Genomic DNA, 19,440 nt, shown 5'->3' on the forward strand with positions numbered 1-19,440 from the left:
ACACACTCACACTCCCTCGCTCACCCTCACCCTTACACACACTCACACCCCCTCACACTCACACCCCATCACCCTCACACACCCTCACTCCCCTCACAACCTCACACCCCTCACAACACTCTCACACTCACTACACCTCACACAATCACCCTCAAACACCTTCACACACACTCAGCCACCCTCAGCCTTGCAAAATATCAACATCAACACCCCTCACCCTCACACACCCTTACCCTCATCCCCTCAACCACATTCACCCTCAAACACCCTAACTCTCAAACTCACCCACTCGCACACCCTCACACTCCGTAAATCACCCTCGCACACCCTCACCCTCACACCATCACACACTCACACTCAATCATTCACCATCAAACACACACACTCACCCTCACACACCGTCACACAACATCGCTACACTCACAACCTCACACCCCTCACAACACTCTCACACTCACTACACCGCACACCCTCACCCTCACAGACTCACCACACTCACCCTCTCTCAACATTAACTCCCTCAGACTCACACACCCTTACACTCATTCAGTCACCCTCACACACCCTCAGTCACCCTCACACCCTCACACTCACACACTCTCACCCACTCACACAACCTTACCCTCCCTCACTCACCCTCAGACACACTCACACAACGTCACACAACCACACCCTCACACCCCCTCACTCACACTCACTCACACTCACTCACACTCACTCACAATCAATCACACTCAATCACACTCACCCTCACACACCCTCACACACCGTCACACACCCTCTGCCTAACAACACCTCTCTCACCCTCAAACACACTCACACTCGCACACCGTCACACACCCGAAGCCTCACACCACCTCACTCACCCTCACACACACACCCCCTCACCCTCAAACACCTTACACTCACACACCCACGCTCCCCTCACACCATCACAACACTCTCACACTCACTACACCTCACACACTCTAAGCCGCAAACAACCTCACTCACCCTCACACACACTCACACCCCCTCAACCTCACATCCCATCACCCTCACACACGCTCACTCCCCTCACACCCTCACACGCCTCACAACACTCTCACACTCACTACACCTCGCACCCTCACCATCACCATCAAACACCCTCCCACACACTCACCCACCCTCAGCCTTGCAACTTGTCACAATCAACACGCCTCACCCTCACACACCCTTACCATCATCCCCTCACCCTCATTCACACTCAATCAACATCACAACACCTAACTCTCAGACTCAACCACTCACACACAATCACACTCCCTAACTCACCCTCACACACCCTCACCCTCACACCGTCACACACCCACACACTCACACTCCCTCAATCAACATCAAACACCCTCACTCACCCTCACACACCCTCACCAACACACACCGTCACACACACTCAGCCTCACAAACACTCACTCAACTTCACCATCACACACACTCACACCCCCTCACACTCACACTCCCTCACACTCACAACACTCACGCTCACACCCCTCACCCTCACATCCCTCACTCTCACACCCCTCACCCTCACACCACTCAAGCCACAAATGGGTGTGCGATGGGAGGACGCTCAGCTTGCAGGGCTGTGCTTCTATCCCCTGCTGCACTCTCCTGCTCTCTAAAAGGTGGCATAACAACAAAAGCTGCCATCAAAATCACGTCAATACAAATCATGTGGCATTCCAAATGCTATAGGTGTCACATTCACAAAAATTACAACTATTGGCATTGTAAATGACAAATCTATCAATGTAGCTATTTGGAGAATTTACACACAAAAAAAAAATCATTTACAAGAACAATAGCTCCTACTTTTCTAATGCGAGACCTATTGCATTTCCAATGCTTGTTGTGGCTTTCCAGTCCTTCTTTTGTTCGGTAGGATCTGATTCTCTGGTGCCAGGGTTCCTATTAATACTGAACTTAGGGGAGTGTAGGGTCGTAGCCACTGAGCAATCTACACTTGGGGTCACTACGCCCCCTATATGACCACTTCCTGGTGGAGGTGGTCATAGCCCTGTCCCAGGACCCTGTCCCAAAATTCCTTATTTTGCCATCACCAATATGGCTAACTTTGAAAAGTTGCCTCCACTACAGGTAGCCCACCTTAGGGGTGGCACAAGCCTGAGGGTGGGTACGCCTATCTGACTAGATAATTCTGCCAGCTGTCCAGGTTTCAAATGGCTCTGGACAAAGGGGTTCAGCTTAATCTCTTGTGAGAGAAACCAGATTCACAAACCAAGGTAGGTGCTTTGAAGCTCCCTTGCCCTGGAATGTTAATCTGCAGGTCATCCTGTGGGAGGAGGTGAAAATACCCCCTGCCCAAGCAGGCCTGGTTTTTGGTCTCCCCAGAGCAAATGCCTTCACCCTTGAGGGGGGTAAGACACTCTTCTCTGGTGGCGGGCTGAGGAAAGCCAGTCAGTCAGCACCAGGGTCTGGGTGCATGTATTACTTAATCAGACACTGGCATCGGTGTGGGTTTATTAATACGAGATGTTTGATACCAAACTTCCCTCTGTTCAGTGAAGCCATCATGTATCTGGTGAACTTATTTTCACCAGTGTCCAGCACGTTTTAAAATGGCTTCCCTGTTCACTTGTACCAGCTGTAATGGAACTGACCAGCATAGGGGCATATCTGCTCATGCAGATATGCCCTCACATGTAATACAAGGCACCCTGTCTTAGGGCTGTAAGGACTGCTGTAGGGATGACTTACAATATTACATGCAGTTTTAGGGGACATGGCACACAGGGATGTGTGTTATGTTAGGTTTTCACTTTTGTCTGCCCCTAGACACGCAGTCTACAGTGTCACTTTGCATGAGCTTGGTGAGGGGTACTTTAGGGTAGCACAATTTGTGCTGCAGCCCATGGGGACCCTCTTTAATGCCTCAGGCCCTAGGTACCATTTACTAGGGACTTACAGAGGGTACTAAAGGTATACCCAATAGGAGTAAACAATTGCACAGTTTTTGGAAAGACATCTGGCACTGGGGACCTGGTTGGCAGGAACTCAGCGCACTTACAGTCTGAATCACATCTACTACCAGGCAAAAAGTGGGGTTGGACATGTCAAAAAGGGCACTTTCCTACAGGTAGGTACATCCTATCTTTAGTTCCTATGGAAGGCTGCCGGTACAGGAGGCACTTAGCTTTCATTGTAATGATTCATGTGGGCAGCCAGCCTGGTGAGACAAGAATTGGTGACCTTGCTATTTCCTTGAACACACAACTTCATTGTAAAACAAGTATGTGGGTGTGTGCCATCTCTGAATCCCATAATAGGTTTTACATTCTGCTTTGCTAGAATTGGAGAATTAGACTAGCACTTAGTAGTAGCAAAGAGCGTGTAGGTGGTATATATTATTTATGCTTTCAGCAACCTTTGCTGCTGCCATATTATCTGCCTTCATTGTGGCTATAATGTATGTTGTGTGCAATACACTATAATTTTAGTTTAAAAAATGTATCCTTTGTGTTCTAACTTTTTAGTGCATTTTCTTTAATGAATATGGGTTTGGAGTTCCACTGATTCCTGTAACATTCCATGTGATTGATTGTTACCTAGAGCCTATTTCACTCAGATATTGGTCAGTGGGTTGTGCATCTTCTTTTGCTGGGAGGATAAGCTTCACCATTTCAGGTCACTGGAGGACGCCCACTGCATTCAGGCTATTCCTGACAGCATCCCAGAAAAATCACCCTTGCAACCCAAAACACCAGTCAACGGAGACGAATACGGATCGCATTGGATGGCAAGCGCCCAACCAGATTTATGGCCGTACCTCGCAATTCTAGCCCAAGAGGGACAAGCCGTCATTGATGGTCTCATCGGAGATACAGATTGCTCAGAAATTAAATGAGCTGGGACTACCCGGACTTGAGCTGGATGGCTCTCTGCTTTTGGTGCATGTCCTTTGTATCATTAAGGAAGGCAGTGGGTGGCAGAGGGAAGGGCAGCACCGCTTGCTACGTAGACATTCGGATGGCCTTGCCCATTCCACCAGGCTTGAGTCAGACATTACACACTTTGACCAATGTTGATTGGACTTCTTGGTTGTTTCCATGGTTGCATGGTTTGCATGGGGAAGGGAGGGACCACACTCACACCTAGCATTGATACATATAAGCCATTACTACTGACTTTTGTATTATACCACTGTCAGCTCGACAGCTCGGTGCTTATGATCTTACACCCCCATACTCATTTGACTCATAAAGCCCTCGCCCATTGAGGCTGATGAATTTTAAACACCAAGAAGAGGAGGACAGTGCCTTCTATGCTGAAGCAGGTAGGGGGAGATCTGCCTTATCCAGAAAACTAATTTGGTTGCACAGGATGAGAAACAATGCTTCCCACATCAATATTTTTCCTCTGGCCCAACCAAGAAGGGGGGGAAGCCATTTTGTTCTCAAGCTTTTTTGCCAGAAGGATCAAGAACAAGGTGGCGGAGATCAGGGGCCAGCTACTGGCTCTGCGTATCAGGGTTGGCCGGCTCCGCTCATGACAGTGGCTATCTATGCTCTGAATGACTACCAGGAAAAGTTCGTGAAACAGGCGGTTCTGGATATAATGGAGACTCCTGACCACAAAATCCTTATATGTGGGGACCTCATTCTAGTAATTAATAATGAGCTAGACACTATAACCTCCCAAAGTACTGAATGTACACAGTCCATGAACGTTATTGAATTGTATTTCACTTCAGCAGAAGGAAAATATTGTATTGTAATGATGACTGTGTTTTCAATTTCAATAAAATAGTTTAAAAAAAAAAACTATGAGCTAGACCGATCCGGGCAATGCTTCGGTCAAACTGGGCTCTATCCAGGGAGGGTAAAGAATGGTTACAAGAGGTAGAGTTAGGTGACTTGTGGTGGAAGGAAGGGAATTTCGCTGTATGCTGATGGTGTAGAGTCTGTAGATGAAAGTGTGGTGCAAGACTGTGTCGCACATAGTAGAGTGGTTGAGGACTATCAGGGCAACAGTTTCTCTGCAGTCGAGGAGAGTTCTGAAGTCATCTGTGGCAGCAAACAGCGCGGTCTCAGTGCTGCAGTTGGCACAGATTTCTGATTGTGAGGCATTGAGTAGGTGATTTTGTTCCAGGTGTTAAATGAGCTGTTGGTTGATGGCTTTCTCAAGTACTTTAGCTGGGTAGGGGAGCAGAGAGATCACTCGGTAATATTTGAGGCCGCTGGGTTCGGCAGAGGGTTTCTTTAAGAGGTGTCTGACCTCTGCGTGCTTCCATCTGTCCGGGAAGGTTGCTGTGGAGATGGAGGTGTTGAGGATACTGGTGAATTCCGTGCTGATAGGGTTGGTTCCGAGGTTGAAGGGATGGTGGGGGCATGGGTCAGTGGGCACCCTTGAGTGGATGCATGACATGATAGCTGTGGTGGCCTGTATGATGAGCGGAGACAAGGTGGTGATCGTTCGGTTGGTGTTTGCTGGTTGGTTGAGGTTGTCAAGGCTGAGAGTGGTCAGTTAGGGGTGGAAGCTGTTGTAGATGGTGGTAATCTTGCTGTGGAAGTAGTCCGAGAGTGTGTCGCAGAGTTTTTGGAAGGGTTGGATAGTGTTCTCTGTAGCTTTCCGGTTGGAGAATTCCTTGACTATTTTGAAGAGTTCCTTTGTGTGGTTGGCTGTGGTATCGGTGCAGGCAGTGATGGCTGCTCCTTTGGCTACCTTGATGCGCAGGTGGTAGTCGCTGAGGGCTGCTTTGTGAGCGTCTCTGTCGGAGGGGTTCTTAGTGATGTGCCATTGCTTCTCGAGTTGGTGGCAGATGACCTTGGTGGTTCTGAGCTCCAGGGTGTACCAGTTGGATTTTTTTGAGGTTTTGTTGTCTTTTGCTGGTTTCAGCGGGGTGGCTCTGTCAATGCATTTGGTGATCCAGGTAGAGAGGTTTAGGACGGCCTGGTCAAGGTTTGCTGAAGCTTCGAGCTGGGTGGTGCTATGGACCTGTGTCCACTAAGACCCGGTTACCTTGCCCCAGGTGCAGTGGGAGGAACTGTGGTGTTTGGTGATGGTATGCTGGGCATCGGCGATTGTGAAGTGGACAATGACGTGGTCAGTCCAGCTGAGTTCTGTGACATTTCTGAATTTGATTCTGTCGCTGGAGGTGAAAATGGAATGAAATGTGACCAGTTGGGTGAGGCCAGTATTCAGATTCTCCAGCCGGGGAATGGAGTTGGCATCATTGGGGTCGTTGACATCAAAATTGAGATCGCTGAGTAGGACGTACTGGTGGAAGTCGATGACTCGGGGGCGATGAGGTTGGAGATTGCATTGCAGAAAGCTGGTAAGGGTCCCGGGGATCTGTAAATGAGGGTGTCTCTTATTGTGGTCTTAGTTAGTCTGTAGCCTGAAGTTGAGATGTTCCATGAGAGGCGTTAGTAAGGGTGCATCAAATGGTTTCCTGAAGATGATGACAATGCCCCCACCTTGTTTGTTATTGAGGTCTTGGTGTTTCATCTTGTAGCAGTGGCGATGTCGGGGTTGGAGGAGGGGTTGAGCCACATTTTGGTGATGAAGGTAACGTCAGGGTAGAGGGCGGTGATGGTGTCCCAGATTTCCATGGCGTGTTTGTAGAGGGTGCGGGCGTTGGGCAGGATGTATTGGAGCGACCTTGGGTTGTTCATAGTCTTCTGAAAGGAAGCTGCAAGGGGTCCAGTGTGGGATAGCGGTCCTGTGTTGTATGAGAAACTGCAGTTGTTCCAGGTGAAGGGTGCTTTAGTTGATCGCAGGGTGGATGTGCAGCAGTTGTTGTTCAGATGTCCAGGGTATAGGGCCAGGAGCTCCTTGGTGGCTTAGCGGCAGATGAGGGAGGCAGGGCTCTTGGTGCTGGGCGTGGTCCAGGCACAGACGGGTACAGAAAAGCTTGCCTTTGGCACACCAGCTGTGTGTTGTCTGTGCAGCCACGCAGCGGCCTCCATGAGTAGTCCTGGGAGGTGGGAGGGAGTGGCATGGAGGCAAATGGGCGAGGAAATCAGCAGCAAGCAGCAGGCGTTGGAAAATTGTGGAGGGGTGCAGTGAGGCGAGCACTGAGAATGCAAATATGCAGAAAATGCCAAAGAAACAAACAGAAATGACAGAGTTAAGTGCAACTAAGCAAAAAATACAAAGTGGTAAAGTTACGCGCACAGCCTAATATTCCAGCAATGAGAACATGTGACCAGCAATGAGTGAGATACCATGCTGGGCAGCGGGACCAAACCTAGGGCAGCAGAGTTTTGCTGAGCTAGGTAGCAGCAGCAGGGGAGCACTACACGAGACCAAGGGTCAAGGGCTACTCACTGGGTCCGCTTTGCAGCCTCCATTAGTAGTCCTGGGAGGGTCTAGCAGGTAGCACGGAATGTAGTGGGTTCGGGAAAATGGCAGGAGTGTGGGGATGGGGTAGTGAGCCGAGGAATGAGAACAGGTCATAAGTTATTATGCAAATATTTAGTTTTAACCTATGTGCCAAGAGTTTATTTCTGAAATGAGTTAGGCACCACCACAATCTAGCGTGGCCTTTGATGCGTATAGTATATAGACATTGCTTGCTGGAGCTAAGTTCTTTCCATTATTTGTTTGCTAACAAGACATATAAAGCTTGCTCTGAAACCTGATTTGGAATCTACTTCTAATTGCAGGTCTTCATCTTGTAGAAGTCTTCTAAAATCCTTGATGTCCACACAAAGCAACACTTTCACCGTTGGGTCAGAGATTCCCCAGCTTAGGAATCCACTAAAGGCACCGAGGCTTCTGATGTTTGAGAGTCAGTCATATGCATCTGAGAATACAGCTGAGAGTCCCTTCAGTGTTTCTGACTCTCCAACGTATGGCCATCCATTGAATGAATCTCCAGTATCTAAGAGTCCTTCGCACACATCTGAGTCTACAACTGATAATCAATTCTGTGAAACTACATTGCTAACATATGTGCATCCTTCATTTGTATCGGAAACTCCAACCTCGGAGAGTCTTTATGTATCTAAGTCTGAGTTTACAGTTGAGTGTCCGTTCCAAACTTCTGAATCGTCAAACCATGAGCATCCATCGCATGTATATCAGTCACCATCATCTGAGAGTCTCTCTCATGCATCTGAGTCCACAATATCTGCAAGTCTATCATATGAATGTGAATCTACAATTGAAATTCCATCTCATGCATCCCAGTCTTCAGCATCGGAGCATCCATCCCATGCATCTCGGTTTCTATCACCTATGAGTCCTTTTCATGCACCTGAGTCTACATCTGTGTTTCCATCACATGAGTTTGAATCTACAATTAAGATGCTACCTTATGTACCCCAGTCTCCAACATCAGAACATTCATTGCATGTATCTCAGTCTCCTTTATCTCATGTCTCTGAGTCTACAACATCTGAAAGACCATCACATGGTTTTGAGTTTACAATCAAAAGTCCACCTTATGTATCACTATCTCCAACATCTGAGCATCCATCACATGGATCTCACTCTCCATTATCTGTGAGTCTTTCTCATGTATCTGAGTCTATAATATCGGAGACTTCATCACAAGCATTTGAGCATACAGTTGAGATTCCATCTGATGTATCCCAGTCTCCAACATGGGAGTATCTATCTCATGGATCTTGTTCTCCTTTATCTGTGAGTCTTTCACATGTATCTGAGTCTACAATATCAGCAAGTCCATCACAAGCCTCTGAGTCTACAGTTGAGATTCAATATTATGTATATCAGTCTCCAACATGGGAGCATTCATCGCATGGATCTCATTCTCCAATATCTGTGAGTCTTTCTCATGTATCTGAGTCTACACCACCCGAGAAACAATCATATCTATTTGAGTTTACAACTGAAAGTCATTCTTATGTCTCCAAATCTCCAATATCTGAGCATCCATCACATGTATCTGAGTCTCCATCATCTGTGAGTCCTTCTCATGCATCTGAGTCTACAGTTGAGATGCCTTCTTATGTAACCCAGACTCCAACATTGGACCATCCATTGCATGTGTCTCAGTCTCCTTTATCTCATGAGTCTGCAACATCTGAGAGACCATCACATGGTTTTGAGTTTACAAATGAAAGTCCTTCTTATGTATCCCTATCTCCAGCATCTCAGTATCCCCTACATAGATCTCATTCTCCATTATCTGTGAGTCTTTCTCATGCATCTGAGTCTATAACATCGGGGAGTCCAATACAAGCCTCTGAGACTACATTTGAGATTCCATATTATGTATCCCAGTCTCCAGCATGGGAGCATCCATCGCATGAGTCTTGTTCTACGTTATCTGCAAGCCTTTCTCGTGTATCTGAGTCTACACCATCTGAGAAACAATCACGTGCATTTGAAAGACATTCTTATCTCTCCAAATCTCCAACATCTGAGCATCCATTGCATATGTCTCAGTCTCCATCATCTGTGAGTCCTTCTCCTGCATCTGAGTCTAAATATGCGAGGCCTTTTCATGTAGCCCAGTCTACAACATCAGCCCACCCATTGCATCTCACTCTCTATTATCTAATGCATCTGAGCCTGAAACATCTGAGAGACCATCACTTGGATTTGAGTTTACAATTGAAAATCCATCTGATGCATTTCGATCTGCAACATCTAAGTGTTCATCACGTGTATCTCAGTTTCTTTTATCTCATGTGTCTGAGTCTACAGTGTCAGAGAGTCCATCATGTGCATTTGGTTTTACAATTGACAGCTTGTCTTATGTATCCGAATCTCCAACATCTGCGCCTCAACAACATATATTTCAGTCGCCATTATGTATTAGTCGATTTCATTACAAGACCGGAGGCTACATTATGCATTTATCCTTTAATAGCAACTCACACAGCCGCACTACATCACAAAGGATAAAGTTCTAGAGTCATAACAAAGGATGTATCTAGGAGATGATCTGCCTCTTTTAAAAGCGGCTCGCCAGCAGATAAGTCACTACTATTACTTGCTCCTTGATTTTAAGCCTAGACTTGTATTTTTGTTAAACTCTATATCTCTATGTCGCTTTGATTTCATTGTATTGTACTACCCTTTTAACCCAGGTACTTTTGTGCCTATTTGAGACCTATTTTCAGCGTTTAAAACCTGTTTTCAGCGTTTTCTAGTAACCTCGCTATGTTTTTCCTCTAACTCCGTGTCTCAGCACAGATCTTAATGGTGGTGGGTGGCGCAGGCTCCCCCCCTCCCATCCCACCCTCCCTACCAATGGACTTCCAATTTATGGTTGTCCACCCCCCTTTTCCCCTATAAAACGCGCGACCGCGCTCCCCTTCATACCGTCCTTCCGACTTTCCGACGCGCGTTTCAAGCTCCGTTTCATTCAGCGGAGGCGCGCCTGTGATTTCGCTCCATTTCCTGCCTTTTTGGCTTAGAGAAAAGCACGCTCGCAACACCCGCGTTGCGTGCCTCCCCTTCCAAGCCACTTTCCTTTCCTCCGGCGGCTGAGCTCGAGCACGACTGAATTAGCTTGTCAGTTGCTCTGCTTCAGCCGCCGGAGACTTACGACCACCGCGCTCATCTCCCTGATTTATCTCGGGATATTTCTAAACACGCTTTCTTTACAATAAGCGTCCCTTCATTTCATCAATACTTTGCTGTAGCCTTTATAAACCTTAAACCTTAACTTTTCCCATTACCTCATATTAATTATTCTACTCACTATAATTATACCCCTTTACCCTTTCAGCCTGGGATAATTACCTATAAAAAAAAAAAAAAAAAAAAAAGGGGGAGTAGCCTGAGTCTTAACCTCATAAAAAAAAAAAAAAAAAAACCCAATAAAAAAAAAAAAAAAAAAAAGAGGAGTAAAAGGGGATTTGATTATTATCTTACCTGTTAATAATCTTTCATCACCACACCATGTCTGACATGGATTCTGATGACGCCACTGCTAGCTCACCTGCCCCCATTGACGATTCGCTTAAAAAATTTCTGCAACAAGAAATTAAGTCTTGCATGATGTCCTCCCTCAGAGATGTCATGCTCTCTAAAAGACCGGGCGACCCCCAGGATCTCCCCTTACACGGTAGGAGACCCAAAAAGACCAAACATTGCGAAAGCACTACAGGCCCTAGCGCCTTTCAAAGCATAGGAGGTCCTAGCACCTCACTTTGGATGGGAGGCCACCGCGCCCCACTTGAACCTGATGTCCCTCGGGACACTCCTTTGACCGGTGCCCATGGCGGCACAAATGTGTATGGTGCCCCTCGCGGCACACTTTGGAATAGTGCTAATCAAACAAATAGAAATGTTGGTCTTGACTCCCCTCCCTCCTCCTTGGACGACAACTCCTCCAAAGACCCTTCAGACGAGTTCGTCTTTGACCTGGATGAGGTCCAACATGATCTCAACTCCCAATTCGATCCGGAACCTACTCCAAAAAATATTATTTTAAACCCTATTGGAGAGGAAATGTTTTCCCCCCCTAAACATCTCTCACCCCAACAGCTCTAAATGGTTCCCGCAGGATCATGTTTCCAAATTTGTTGCACGCTGGTTGAGAAACCTTCTGGATAGAAACACCAGAAACACAATGAGGTCTGAATCCCCCAGACCTACCATTGATGACAGAGTCTGTCAAACTCCGAACCTAGACCCTAGCCTCATTAAATTCCTATTTAAATTAGGACGTGACCCTAGAAAAGGTTTGGAGAGGGCCCTCAAGGGCTGCCAAGACCGACTCTTTAGACGTCCTAGGACCCTTGGTTAGAATCCTAGATATGGCTGAACAATCCCACCTCTCCTCTACCCCCTTGAACGTCGACCTCGTTCGAGGTTGGAGCCAAAGGGCCATCGTTCTCCTTGGCAACGCCAATTCTAGTTTGAACATTGAGAGGAGGAGATCCATCCTGAACAAAATCAACCCCAAATTAGGTGACATGGCGGAGAAGGAACCCTCCCAGAACCCCAAAGGCCTCCTTTTCGGAGAGGACATAATCAAAGAGATTGGCAAATACGTATCCATCTTTACTGCCCTTGATAGAGCCCAGAACAACCTGAGACGGGTCTTCAACACCAACCTTTTTGGCCAGGCCGGTAGAAGGGGTCGCTCTTCCGGCCGAGGCAACCAACGACCCTACTCATCCTTCAGAGGAACAGGAAGGGGCTTCTACCCCCCTAGACAACCCTTCTTCCCCCAAAGAGGAAGAGGCCCGAGAAACCGTGGTTCAAGAGGTCGAGGCGCTCCCAACACCTCCAACTCTACAAGTAAGTACTACTCCTTCTTCTTCTATCCCTCCCATAGTAGGGGGCAGGCTAAAACAGTTTTATCATGTTTGGGATTCAATTACCCAAGACCCATGGGTTTTAGAAACCGTCATGGGCTTCAAGATAGACTTCTTACAGATTCCCCTCCAGTCACACCTACCCCACCCCTTTGTCCTCTCAGAAGATCAAGAAAAGATCGTGGAGGAAGAAATCGCTTCCATGCTCAAAAAAGACGCAATAGTGGAGGTTCCCTGGTCCGATGCAAGGTTCATAAGCACACTGTTTCTCGTTCAGAAAAAGGACAAGGGTTGGAGACCCGTAATAAACCTTCGAGAAGTCAACAAATTCCTAGTTTATCGCCATTTCAAAATGGAGGGTATCCACCTCCTGAGGGATCTCCTTCTGGAAGGGGACTGGATGGCCAAGTTAGACCTGAAGGACGCTTACTTCACGATTCCCATGTACAAGGAACATCAACCCTTCCTTCAATTTGCTTGGAAGGAACATCTCTACCAGTTCCAAGCTCTTCCCTTCGGCCTCTCTTCTGCCCCTTGGTGCTTTACCAAGATCATGAAGTGTGTCGTTACAATTCTAAGAGAGAGGGGTATCCGCCTCATCATTTACTTGGACGACATTCTTATCATGTCCCAATCCCGTTCAGACCTCCTAAGAGACCTAGAAACCTCCATGAACCTGATAGAGAGCCTTGGGTTCATCATCAACAGAGACAAATCCATGCTCTCTCCCTGCAGAACTATAGAATTCCTCGGCTTCACTCTAGACACCACGAAATGTCTTCTCCTTCTTCCGGCCAAGAAGATTGCCAAGATCCGGAAGGAGATCAGGTCTGTTCTGAAACAAGAGTCTTTGACTCTTCGCGAACTAGCCAGACTACTTGGGCTCCTTTCCTCGTCCATCCAGGCCATTTTTCCCGGCCCTCTGAACTACCGCGCACTTCAGAGAATAAAAAGGAAAGCCCTCAATTCAGGTCTGTGGTATGGGGACCTTGTCTCTCTGGATCCGGATGCGAGAACAGAGCTTTTTTGGTGGCTGGAGAACTTAGATGCCTGGAACGGCAAAGCTATCTTCGGCTCATCCCCGGATTTTGTCCTAGAATCAGACGCCAGTCTTCATGGCTGGGGTGCTCGTTTGGGGGACCAGGACACCGGTGGGGTTTGGACCCTATCGGAATCCTCCCAACACATACATTTTCTGGAATTGACGGCTGGCTTATACGCTCTTATGAGCTTCAAACACTCCATCCAAGGGAGGTCCGTTGTTCTGAAGATGGACAACGTTTCCGCTGTGGCCTATATCAATCGCCTTGGAGGGACGAGATCTGCGGGTCTCTCCAACCTTGCCAGGAGACTTTGGATGTTCTGTCTGGAACACAAAATCTCCCTCAGGGCGGAATATCTCCCCGGGAAATCGAACATTTCAGCGGACTGGAATTCGAGATTCCTTATAGACTTCTCGGACTGGAAACTCGACGTGAACGTCTTCAATTCCCTCTCCCACTTTTGGGGTCCCATAGACGTGGATCTATTCGCCAGCAGGCTCACCTTCCAACTTCCCAACTACTTCAGTTGGATGCCAGACCCGGGCGCTCTTGCTGTGAACGCGTTTCTCCAACCCTGGTCCCACTTCCTGGGTTATGCCTTTCCTCCTTTCGCCATGATTGAGAGAGTCCTTCAGAAGGTCAGATCGGATCAATGCTCCCTGATCCTGATAACTCCCTTTTGGCCGTCCCAAGCCTGGTTCCCGACAGCCCTGGAACTAGCATGCGACATTCCCTTTCTGATCCCAGCCTCTCCAGGCCTGGTCTCAAACGCAGACGGGGAAGATCACCGTCTTATTCTCGAGGGGAATTTGAACCTTCTTGCCTGGAAAGTGTCAGGCAATCTAACGAGCTGTCTGGACTTTCGTCGACAGCTCTCTCTCTTCTCGGAGAATCTTGGGCACCTGGGACACACCTTAGATACAACAACATTTGGAAGAAATGGTTTCATTGGTGCCTGGAAAGGAGTCTGGATCCCGTGGAGACTCCTGTCGTGAATATCGTTAATTTTCTGGTCGAACAATTTGACAGAGGCCTTTCCTATCGCTCTATTAACTGCTTCAGATCCGCAATCTCCGCTGGTCACGCTCCTATCAACGGTAAATCGGTAGATAAAAATCCTATCATTTGTAGGGTCCTCAAGAGTATAAGACTAAGGAGACCCCCTAGACCTAAATACCAGACCCTTTGGGATGTCAAGTGCATTTTAGACCTTTTTTGTTCCTGGCCAGATAATTCTTCCCTTAATAGAAAGTTTCTCTCCTTTAAGCTTGCTACACTCTTGTGCTTAATTTCCTGTAGGAGGGTTTCTGACATCAGAAGCTTAGACATTTCAAATAGATGTTATGATATGTTTGGTGTCAAGTTCGAATTACTTAGAAGAACCAAAACGATGTCAGATTTTATCTTCTATCCTCGTTTTGACACCTTACCTAAACTTTGTGTGGTTGCTTGCATGAAAGAATATGACGCTAGGATGTCTCTCCTGCGCCCCAATGACGCAAATCAACTCTTAGTTTCCTTTGTGAAACCTTTCAAACCTGTTTCTTCCACCTCCATTGCTAGATGGGTTAAGTCTACCATGAAGCTCGCTGGTGTTGACCTCTCTAAGTTCCAAGCACATTCTGTCAGAGGAGCTATGGCCAGTAAGTCCTTCTGGTCAGGTGGTAAGTTGGATGATATTCTGAAAGCTGCTGACTGGTCAAATGCTAATACCTTTGCTCGTCATTACTGTAAGCCTATCGAGCATATATCTGAGGTGGTCCTTCGGGGCTACGAACATGCATAATGTAGCCTCCGGTCTTGTAATGAAATTGCGATTCTCCTATTAACATGACCAGAGAATCTGGATTTCATTAAAGACACGGAGGCTGACATTATCCCTCCCTCCTCCCTTTCACAACTTGAGGGGTGTCAACTTATTACATCTACATCTTTGATATATTGTATTTGTGCATGATTTTATGAATTGCTTCAATTGGTTTTAATCTTTGCTATGCCCATGTGATGAATTTGCTCTTCAGGCTCTTGGTTTTTACTCATTTCTTTCTTTCAGGCAACTCCGTTTAACCGGCTGGCCTTTGACTTGCTGAAGTTTCTTCCTTGATGTTTCATCTCATGAAGTTGTTTCCCGTTACCGGATCTCTCAGTTCCTTTTGAAGTTCTTCCTGCTGCGATTCTTTTAAAAGAGGCAGATCATCTCCTAGATACATCCTTTGTTATGACTCTAGAACTTTATCCTTTGTGATGTAGTGCGGCTGTGTGAGTTGCTATTAAAGGATAAATGCATAATGTCAGCCTCCGTGTCTTTAATGAAATCCAGATTCTCTGGTCATGTTAATAGGAGAATCGCAATTTCATACACCTGTGTCTGCTTCATTTGAAAGTCCATTAAATGCATTTGCGTCTACAATCATGAGTCCTACTTATGTACCCCACTCTCCAACATGTGAGCGCCCATTACATGTGTTCGAGTCTCCACTGGTGAATCCCTCATATCCATCTGAATTACTGACAGCTGAGAACTCTTATCCTTTATCTGCACCTTCAACTTCAAAGAGCCCGTCACATGTACTCTTATTCATAAAACCTGAGTGTCCATGGCATGTATGTCAGTCAGCAAGATGAGAGAGTGCTTTGCAAGTCTCTGTCTTCAACTTCTGTGAATCCATCGCATGTATGCAAGTCTTCAAATTCAGAAGTGAAATAAATACATGTAATTTCCATCTGACTGCACATTGCATGTAGATGTTACCAAGCACCAGAAAACTGGTCACTTCCAAACACGTATGAGGCATGGGAGAATCCAGCTCATGTTTATGGGTCCATTTTATGTATGTTCAACATGTGACAGCCAAAAGCAAGTATCTGAGTATCCAACATGTAATACTTCTTTGAATGTACTGGGAGCGAAATGATGATTCACCAAGTTAAATGTAAAATTAGCTCCTGAATATTGAGCATTTCAAGCGACTAAGGCCTGTTCTTAATGATGAAGGAGCTATTTAGAGAACATTAAAGAATTCCATTACTACAAAACCAGCATATGCAATTTCTATGTAATTATTGTATATAAACAAATCCTTCGAATTCGTTTCTGAATTCCTTAGAGACAACTCTTAAAGTAGTCCTGTATATGAGCTATGCACAATGGAAAAACATTTATTTAGTGTATGTATTTTTTTTAAATATGTTTATTTTGTTTATAAGTGCAAACATAATTAGTTGCGGACATGCACCTGTGACAGTAAAAAAACATGAGAGGGAGTTTAATATTACAGCAGCACATCTTGCACACATAATGTAGGGCTTCCGGCAACACATTAACTACAATGAGACACTTGTGATTGGCATAACAGCATCATGGCATCAACATAAAGCTGGTCACGATGGAGGCCTAGTCTCACCATCAATAAGGTCCAAATCATAATATTGTATCCAGTGTCCCCAGAATGTGTAGAATTTGCGGGGCCATCCCCTACTCTTGTAGGTGGCTTTCTCCACAGCCATATACATGTTCATCCCCCTCCTCCACTCTTGTAAAGTAGGGACCTCCAGCACCCCCAGTGCTGGGCAACATCCCTCTCCGTCACCATCACACCCAGGTTACTGAAGAGGAGTTTGGCCCATGGAATGTCTACTCCTCATTTGGAATACCTAGGAGAATGTACTTTCAAGTGGGATATCAACTCCCAGTATGTAGTGTAATTTTTGTACTGTCTTGATCCAATAGGCCTGAATGGCTGGGCAGCCCCACAAGGTGTGCAGGAAAGTCCCTTAGTGTATGTATTGTTAGTCTGAGTTGTACTTTTTTTCACCCCAGTTTGGTGTATGCTAAATGAAACAAGCATTTACAATGCAATGGTTTTGCCTTTGTTAAAGTTAGAGCTATTGGCATTGCTCTTGACATTATTTTTATTTATGTTTTTTTTAACAAATAAATGGCATTGTCATTTACAATGCCACTAGCTTTATCTCTCGCAAATGACACACACAAACACACACAGAGCCCCCCCACACACACACACAGAGCCCCCCACACACACAGCCACACAAAGCCCCCCACACACACAGCCACACAAAGCTTCCTGCACACACAGCCACACAGAGCCCTCCACACACACCCACACAGCACAAGCGGGCAACAGGGGCACACGGAGGCACAAGCAAACCACTTCATAAAGATATACTGAACTCTAGCTACAAACTTTAATAGAGCCACCCGCGACCAACTGCATCAAAGAGATTATCAGAACTGTCAATGTAATATTAAAATGCATTTTGTTTATGAGGGATTCTTCATAATCACTTCTCCATAAATGTATTTTTTCTAATAACCCGAGTGGTCTTATTTTTGTGTTTTCCGTTGCTTATTTATTGTGTATTGCTGTTAAACGAACTTATTTTCAGGTCTCATTACAGACAGAAGTAGCTTTCTGCCAGAGCCCATGCCATCAGCACCAAAAACATGCACCGGGTTGGGATTTTAGGTTATTCCCCCTTCCACCACTGCTCCTTTGGGTCCTTCAGCCATTGCCAGGGTTTGCCTGGAAGCCAGAAGCAGCCCCAACAAAAATATTCAAACCAATGTTTCATTGCATTTGCTTTTTATCTTAACTTGATTTGTCATACAGATGTGCCAGTTACAGTGAACCTGGGGGAGCTGGGAAAATGTAGGAGAGGTGCCAGCAGCAGCAGCAGCCATCTGCCTTCAAAAGCTGACCCCAAGGGTTCCCACCCATCTGGAAAATGTCCAATGGCAAAAACAAATGGGTAGCCCAGCACTGCCCGCCTCTTGTTTATTAATAGAGTTATGTGAGTGCTGTGATACAGAAATAATTTGGGACTGGTGCAGTAAATTATCTTTCAGAAACTCCCTAGTGCAATAATCATACAGAATTCTCCACTCGGTAGCGTTTGCATCCTAGAGCGACAGTCGCGGAGTGGTTAGTTGGAAGATGGCACAGAGTGAGAAAAAGTCCAAGAGGTGTAAAAGCTGTCAAGAGTCGCCTCTCAGGCTGCTGTGCTCTCTGTCTCCTTGTAGAAATTAAAAGTCCATCATCTGTGCGATGAACCAGAGCTCCAAGAGTCCTCGCTCTGTCCCAAGGAGGTCCTACCCTGTGTACGTTTCACAGCTTCAGCCGCCTGCAGATACAGAGGGTTCTTGGAGTAGCCTTTCGGCTTCACACTGAGAAGTCCATCAAAAGATGCTGCTTCAGAGCAGGTGACCAGAGCCTAGGTCTGCTGAGCTGGGATTGCCTCGTGCAATTAAAGGCCACACATGCTTATCTGGGTGGAAATGCCTCAAGTCATATTTTAATACACCCAATGTCAAAATAATGTGAATTGTCTTAGGATTGCACTACAGTTTGCATTATAAATTTGTTGAAAATGTGTCAGTAAATTTGGAATAAATGCAGTCATACATCATCAAGATCTGCATCTAATAAATGAGCTGTGCTGCAGAACCACATAACTTCCTAATGTACCTGGTTTATGGGATGGTCCTGGGTGACCATACGCACTCTGGTCCATCCCGCTAACTTTTATGGGCAAAAAAAATGGTGCGTTTCGAAGTCCAAATACCAGTTGCAGAAGAAACCTACAACATCCGTCCCTCTGCCCCTACCAATCCTTCTCCGTAGCCTCAAAAAATATCACCAAGGAACCCACATGTGGGGAAAAAATTATCTAATCGAACATGCAGATTTGCATTTTTTTTTACATATTCGGATTACACCAACCACCGAATAAATTGTTCCAAAATATATATCCCCAAAGTACAAAAAACATAAAAATTAACAGAATCTTCGCATTCCCAACACTTGAATAAAGAAGAGGTGCAAAGCCAATAGGTCTGTGTTTAATGTGCTAACACATGCAGCGTGAAACAAGTTGAGGGGAGCTGGCAGGAGAGGACTAAGGGAGCTGTAGTTGCAAAGTAGTTCCTCATGAAGTTCAATGCAAGCACTCGGGTGGAAGCGGAAGGATACACTCATACAAACAGTTGCATTGGATGACACAGGGATTTACATGAGTCGATTTTCCACTTGCTGTGTTCACAAAGCTGACATCCTGATGCAGCGGCACATTTTTTTTTCTAACCAGGAAAAATGTTTTACCGTACAATATGTGTGGGCGTGATGTCACAATTTTGACATCTTAATATACAC

General features: G+C 46.1%; 1 protein-coding gene across 1 annotated transcript in view; it reads left to right on the plus strand.

Annotated features, from left to right (window-relative positions):
- LOC144792085 (uncharacterized) overlaps positions 1 to 17,598 on the plus strand; it is a 91,993-nt gene extending 74,395 nt beyond the window's left edge. Inside the window, exons 2-3 of the mRNA XM_078666937.1 lie at positions 7,650 to 9,774; positions 15,612 to 17,598. Coding sequence (XP_078523063.1) covers positions 7,650 to 9,774; positions 15,612 to 15,662 — 2,176 coding nt within the window. The 3' untranslated portion in view covers positions 15,663 to 17,598. The remainder of the gene's footprint in view (positions 1 to 7,649; positions 9,775 to 15,611) is intronic.
- The last annotated feature ends 1,842 nt before the right edge of the window (positions 17,599 to 19,440 follow it).

This window comes from Lissotriton helveticus, chromosome 11 (assembly GCF_964261635.1).
Source record: "Lissotriton helveticus chromosome 11, aLisHel1.1, whole genome shotgun sequence".
Taxonomy (NCBI): domain Eukaryota; kingdom Metazoa; phylum Chordata; class Amphibia; order Caudata; family Salamandridae; genus Lissotriton; species Lissotriton helveticus.